This window comes from Carassius carassius, chromosome 24, assembly GCF_963082965.1.
Source record: "Carassius carassius chromosome 24, fCarCar2.1, whole genome shotgun sequence".
NCBI lineage: Eukaryota > Metazoa > Chordata > Actinopteri > Cypriniformes > Cyprinidae > Carassius > Carassius carassius.
The window spans coordinates 22,391,775-22,398,502 of NC_081778.1; the positions used below are offsets into that span (position 1 = coordinate 22,391,775).

A 6,728-nucleotide genomic window follows, 5' to 3' on the forward strand; every position below is an offset into this window, starting at 1 on the left:
CTGGAAAGGTGTGAGTGGGATACAGGAAATAGGCCTAGTAGTCTGGTCTTGAAAACCAAGAAGAAACTTGGCTCAATCTTTAAGAAGTATCACACACTAGCTGCTGACATGTGGATAAAAACCTGTGAAGTGGTATCTACTGCCAGTGACAATGGGAGTAAAGGTGTTTGAAAAGCTACAGATATGCCAAAGGTTTAATTTTGGGGGTGTAGTATCTTCATACATCAGTGAATGGCTTGGAGGAGGCATATGGGCCATTTGGTGTTCTTGAAACTAAATGGCTGCTCAGTTAGATTGTTTATGGCACTCCAACTCTGAGCTGTTAGAGACGTAAACATTATTGTCCAAATTTAAACCTTCCACCTGTTAACCTGCCTTGTTTTATCTGAACAGCTCTAAAAGATTCAAACTGGAACAATCTAAGCTAGAATAATACAGTATGTAGGCCTATAGTTGCTTTATGTTAGAGCTTTGTTGTTTGACAAATAAATTTACATAACATTTTTATCCATGTGACACAGAACTAGGTTTTGAAGCATGTTTGGGTGAGAAAATTGCACAGTTTAGAGAATAAAAAAAATGAACTAAACCGGTTGAGAAAAAACCATTTAGTTGGCTAGCTTTTATTGAAGTAGACTAATCTTGTTTTAAGCATTTGAAAGTTTTCAATGTTTACATTACTATTTATGCTATACAATTTATTGCTTTTTCATTTAAAAATCCTTCATCTGTGGATTAAATAGCCCACTTCTGCTTATTCCTTAAGCAAACCTGTTGCATAATGTTGCACTTGTTTGCCTGTTTAATGAAAATCCGTATTTGGTGACGGAAGTGCACACCCTCTGGAAGCAACCTTGGTTAAGCTTTCCGGGGGCTTGGCCTAGGTTTGTAGCCTATGTTTGGAAAGTAGGTCGGGTGGGAGGCTCTTGATGGTCAAAGGCAATTTGAGAAGAGGTCACATGACCAAATTTGACAGTGTTGTGGGAGAAACATCTACATACACATATACAGCAAATACTAAGTATGATACTACTGCTACACTCAAAAGGACAAATCATGAAAAGTATTTATTATGCAAATTTATGTTCAAGAGCTTGTGGTATATATTATGGTATATATTAGTCAATTTATTCATATAGATAGATAGATAGATAGATAGATAGATAGATAGATAGATAGATAGATAGATGCAAGCTTTCGATACATTCTCATACTTTTCTCATACAATTTGAAGTACTTCACAAGCGCCATCTGTTGCTTAAAAATAACACTACACTCAATATAGTAAGAGAAAATTACATTTCAAAGCCATCACAGGCATATAATAATTTTTCCGTTTGGATAGCATACTGATGACAGGCAGATTTAAATGTTCAGTAGCTATATTGTGGGTTACACTCGCCCAAGAATAAAAAAATCAACATATTTCGTTCTTTATTCATTAATACTGTGTTACTGGGAGATCAGAGTGTTTTTTTTTTTTTTACAGTTCCTCACAAAAATTGCTTCACAACCAAAGACTTTCAGAGAATAAGCAATTACAGGGATGAACATGTAATAAAAATTGGGACAGCTGCAGAGAAGTAAGCAATATTTTCCTCCACCGTCTGCTCTCCGTGATAAAATTTGTGAAATAGGCCAGCGACAAGATGAGGAAGATGTAGTAAAGAGAATTATTTCACAATTTTTTACATGTATGTCATCCTGTGGTGATGTGACACTAGGGTTCCTCTTTGATTGCCAGTTTTCATCTCAGAGAAAAACAGCTTTGATAATACATTTAAGAACCTTTGAGACACACAATTGTTAAATTCGTAAAATGATTAATGACAAAGGGAAGCTGCGGTAAAAAATAAATATTTCAGCATTTATTACACGTATGTCATCTTGTACACTACAGTTCCTCTTTGGTTGTCAGTTTTCATCTCTGAGAAAAACAGCTTTTGTACTTTCCAAATCTTTTGTTTTTCTCTCCTCAATAACGTGTTCTCATTACTTCAGTCTTTTTAATCATCTACCTGCTCAGAAATGAAGAATACAGCACAGTGCATTCCCTAACTGCTATCTGGAAGGATGTGATATTGAAATTTTGGTTCTCTCTTTCACTTACTGGGGGTGTGGCATACGCTCTTGTGTTGAAATCAGAGGCTTGAGATTTGCGAAAGACAATATCTGCCAACAGCAGACAATTTTTGCCAACAGCAAAACCCGAAGGTAAGAACCGCTTCATATGATCAATGTGTAGGCTATATGCAAAAATCCTGTGTGGAATTAAACAACTCTATTGTGTGCTAATGAACAGCAGTTTCTCCTTGTCTTTATTTGTAAGACATAGTGTGTTCTTAAATGACAAATGTGTTTTTGTGACTGTGAAAGAGCTTTAGCCTGATTACGTTTTTGTGACGTTTTTATTTCATACAGTATGTTTTTTCAATGTTTAAGTTTTAATATAACAGCAGCTTCTGAAAGCAAAACTGTTTTTTTTTTTAAGATACACATTGTTCTAAAGCAAAGTAAAATAGAAACTGAAGTAAAATCATGGCTTTTGACCCCCTGTGAGCCACCAATGGTGAAAATGGTTCGGAAAAAATACACAAGGAAGGAATATTGGGAGGAACGAAGGCTCAGAGCTAATATGAATTGTGATGAATATGTGGGAGGATAAATTGAATAATATTAGTGCTTATTGTACGGAAAGGATAAATAAAGTGATAGTGGAAGGAGGGAACAATGAAAAACAACCTCTGTAAAGAGAGCAGGTGTTTTAATTAAACTAAACAGTTTAGTCTTTATTCTATACCTAATCAAAGAATGTGTCTACCTATAAAGGTAATTATAGAGCAAAAAAAAAAAAAACAATTCTTAATCCTATTCTTAATCTTTTCTATGCTCTTTTTTTCTCTCTAATGGATAAATGTGGAAATACAAATGATTTGTCAATCGTTCTCTTGTGTCTTCTTTTGCCCAACACGGGACGGTATCTAACATTCTAGACTACTTAACAGCTTTAGGTCTCAGTTTCCTGTAGTTTATATTCAAAAATGTTCTGAATAGACCTGTGGGACAGACTTATTATTTTACATTAAGAATAACATCACTTCTCTTCCGAATATAAGCCATGTAATCTGAACAATGCAGTTTTATTTATAAGAATGCATTAGCCTAATACAATTTTGCTTGGAGACATGTTTTGACTTTAAATTAGTTTTGTGAGTGTGGTTTATCCCTCTTAATCATGTCATATTCAGAACTTTCAGAAAATTCAAACCCCCCCCCCACCCCCCACCATGTTTCTATTGGCAATAGTCACACGTGGCACGTGAATAATTGTGTCTGCTGTTATTTAACCATTTGTCATTTATTTATTTTAGTTCTGGGGAAAATGCAGACACAATCGGAACAAAATCAAGAAGTTACCACACCGCTTTATTTAAATGGAAGTACACCAAGCATATCAACCCCAGGTATTATTTCTCATAAAGATTTTATAAGGTCTATCTGTGACCATGGCATGTCTTTTCAATTTTTGTTGTGATCTTTCAAAAACAATAAAAACTGTACTGATTCCAAACTTCTGAATTTAGTTAAAAACTATTTGTAATTAAAATATTATAAATATATTAAATAGTAATACAATTATTAAAAATGACATTCATTGTTCACCCTAAAAAGGGAGTAAATTGATTATTTTAAATAATTTATATCCGTACTGTTACAGATGCAAGCTTGTGCAACAGCCTACAGTGTTACATGGTCCTGAACGAAACAGAGAAGGCAGCTATTAGCTCAATCTGCTTCATAGCTGGCCCTGTGACATTCCTGGAAAACATTTTGGTCCTTTTGGTCATTGCAAGCTCCACTACTCTGCGCAGACGGCCATCATATCTGTTCATCAGCAGCTTGGCACTGGCCGACACCTTTGCCAGCTGTTTCTTCACCTTCAGTTTTCTAGATTTCCATCTTTCTAATCAGAGGGATGGCCCTAATATCTATCTGTTCAAGCTGGGTGGCGTCACAATGGCTTTCACGGGCTCTGTGGGAAGCCTGCTGCTGACAGCGCTGGACCGTTATCTCTGCATCTACAAGCCTTCCAATTACAAGGTGCTTCTCACACGCACTAGAGCCAAGCTGGCTATTGTATTATTATGGTGTGTAACGATTTTAATTTCATTTCTTCCTCTGATGGGTTGGAGGTGCAAAACCAAGTTTGATCCTCCATGCTCTCGTCTGTACCCTTATGTGGATCGTCACTACCTGGCCTTATGGACGGGCCTACAACTTGTGGTGCTCTTCACTATCATAGTGGCTTATGTTCTCATCCTGTGGAAAGCAAATCGTCATGAAACCGCTATGGGTGGACCTAAGTCTGGGAGGCAGAGCGTGAAAGGACAGGCTCGAATGCGAATGGACATTCAGCTTGCACGTACCTTCAGTCTGATTCTCCTTATCCTTGCTGTTTGTTGGCTACCTGTCCTGTCCTTTATGATGGTGGATGTCACAGTGACCCTTACAAAAGAACAACAACGAATGTTCGCTTTCTGTTGCACACTTTGCCTGGTCAACTCGTGTGTAAACCCGCTTCTATATGCCCTACGCTGCAAAGATCTGAGGGCAGAACTGTTTGCATTGTTAGCATGTCGCAAGGCATGCAGGCAATGTTTGTTGGGAAACACTAGTGGCCAAAGAAAGCAAAATGGTTCTGGGATTAGAAAAAAGGTTAAAGATCAGGCTGTTAGTGATAGTAACCCAGAAACTGTTTCTGAAAGCGTAGACAAGCAGTAAAAGAACACATATATATGATTTTAAGTCCTTTTGTATTAATCATTTGCCAACTTTTAATACATTTGATATATTTAACAAAATGTACTTCTGGATTATAATTTAGGTTAGCACACATTGAATTAAATATAATAGATGTATATAGTTTTTGTATGTTTCAAAATTCCAGAAAACATTGTTTTGGGATATGAAATTGCAGGATATCAAATAAATAGCAGTGAAATTTTCAAATGAAGAATGTTTGTATACTAACAAAGAACTTAAGAATTTACACGTGTGTGTCAGAACTATGGACTTGTCTGTTTGTGTTTTTTCCCTGTGACTATGGAACACCAAAAGGGACAAAATGAGGAGGAGGATCTTATAGACTGGGAATCGGAACTGGAAATTGAACTGCCTCCTCTCCTCTCTCCGTTGTTTCCGCTGGTCCCGTCCAGCCCTCCTCCGTTCCTCCAAAATGCCTGCCCGTCCCCCCACCCGCTCCTGCCTCCTCAGCCCACCATCTATGCGGTGCGAGCCCTGCGGGACTACAATCCTTCAGCATCACTGTGGTCGGAGTCACCCTCATCTCCGCCTCCAACCTCTGAGGCCTGAACTACCGCATTGGCCTCTAGTCCCAGCGTCTCCACCTCGGCTCCCAGCTCCCTCTCATCCACCGTCAACCATCATCAGGTGTCGACCCGCTATCACCTCTGGACTCCTCTCCACTTGCTCTGCCTAGTCGCTCCGTTGGGCTCCTTCCTCCCACCAGCTTCACCTTGGTCCTCAGTCGCATTGGCTCCGCTGCAGATCTCTGGATTTCCGCCGTGGTCACCAGAGCCCTCGGCTCCACCCTGGCCCCCCCAATCCTCTGCATCCCCCGAGCTCATTGGCTTTCCGCCTCGGGCTCCTGCTCCTGCTTTAATTTTACTTTAGCAGTGGTGTATAAAGTACCCGAAAGCCATACTCAAGTAAAAGTACAGATATCTTACCAGAAAATGACTATTAATATTACTTGAGTATAAATCTTAAATTATATTATATTTATTGTACTTAAGTATGAAAAGTAAATGGAAAATGGAAAAGGAGAAAATATATGTTCATACTCAGCTTAATCAGCTCAGTTTTAACTCTTTCTTCCATTTTGTATTTTTGGGTAAGAATAAAAAGCACTTCATTCTGGTACTTAGTGTCTTTCATTCCAACATAAGAAAACGTTTCTGGAATCTGCATCTGAAATAGCATACACAGTTTAATGTATCTCAGAGGGGACATGGACGCATTTAAAATGCAGTTACAGATGCATAAATTATGCTTTTAAACATAAAACGTTGAATACTGATATTTCAAATTATAACATGAAACAAATAGTCGAAATGTTAAATTAAAACCGCCAGTAGGTGGCAGCAAGTGACTGTAAATAAGTGAGTCATTGACATTCAACTGATTCATTCAAACGACTGATTCATTCAGGAACAAATTCAACCATTCCTTCAAAAAGCTGATTTATTCACTGAGTAAACACTGTCCATTGCTCAGAAACGCAAAACAGTGTTGTGATCTTTGTTTGGAACTATTTACGTTAGCAAGATTGAGCAAAAACAAACAATATTGTGTAGGAAATGTAAGTCATCCTATAAAATGATTATTAAATTTCTTATCATGCTAATATCTGGAGGAAAAAAAGGTACTCTTTGTGTGCTATAGATTAAGTTTACTATATAAAATTATATAAATATAAAAAGCATAGAAGAATTTTTGTACAGTTTAGACTAATGGACTAATAAATCACGTGTGTGCACTCTATGTGATGGTGATACATTTAGTAATGTCAGATTGTCGTTAAAACAACAGTACTTACCATATTATCACAGAATATTTAGCCTACTGTATATTGCACAGCACACCCTAGCCTTGACTTAAGTGGAAAATGAAATTATACGCGGTTGTGAGAGCACTTGTTTGCACAA

General features: G+C 37.6%; 2 protein-coding genes across 3 annotated transcripts in view; one reads left to right on the forward strand and one right to left on the reverse strand.

The window, feature by feature from the left end:
• LOC132103207 (protein dopey-1-like) overlaps nt 1-6,728 on the reverse strand; it is a 430,292-nt gene that overhangs the window by 31,092 nt on the left and 392,472 nt on the right. The window lies entirely within an intron of this gene.
• On the forward strand, nt 1,972-5,071 carry LOC132103677 (cannabinoid receptor 1-like). 2 transcript variants are annotated; one of them, XM_059508774.1, is made up of 4 exons: nt 1,972-2,214; nt 3,372-3,464; nt 3,719-4,101; nt 4,194-4,325. In XM_059508774.1, the coding sequence occupies exons 2-4, from the start codon at nt 3,383-3,385 to the stop codon at nt 4,209-4,211; spliced, it is 483 nt and encodes a 160-aa protein (XP_059364757.1). In that variant the 5' UTR covers nt 1,972-2,214; nt 3,372-3,382; the 3' UTR covers nt 4,212-4,325. The 2 variants fall into 2 exon arrangements, with proteins under 2 accessions (XP_059364757.1, XP_059364756.1); XM_059508773.1 differs by having other exon boundaries at nt 1,989-2,214; nt 3,719-5,071.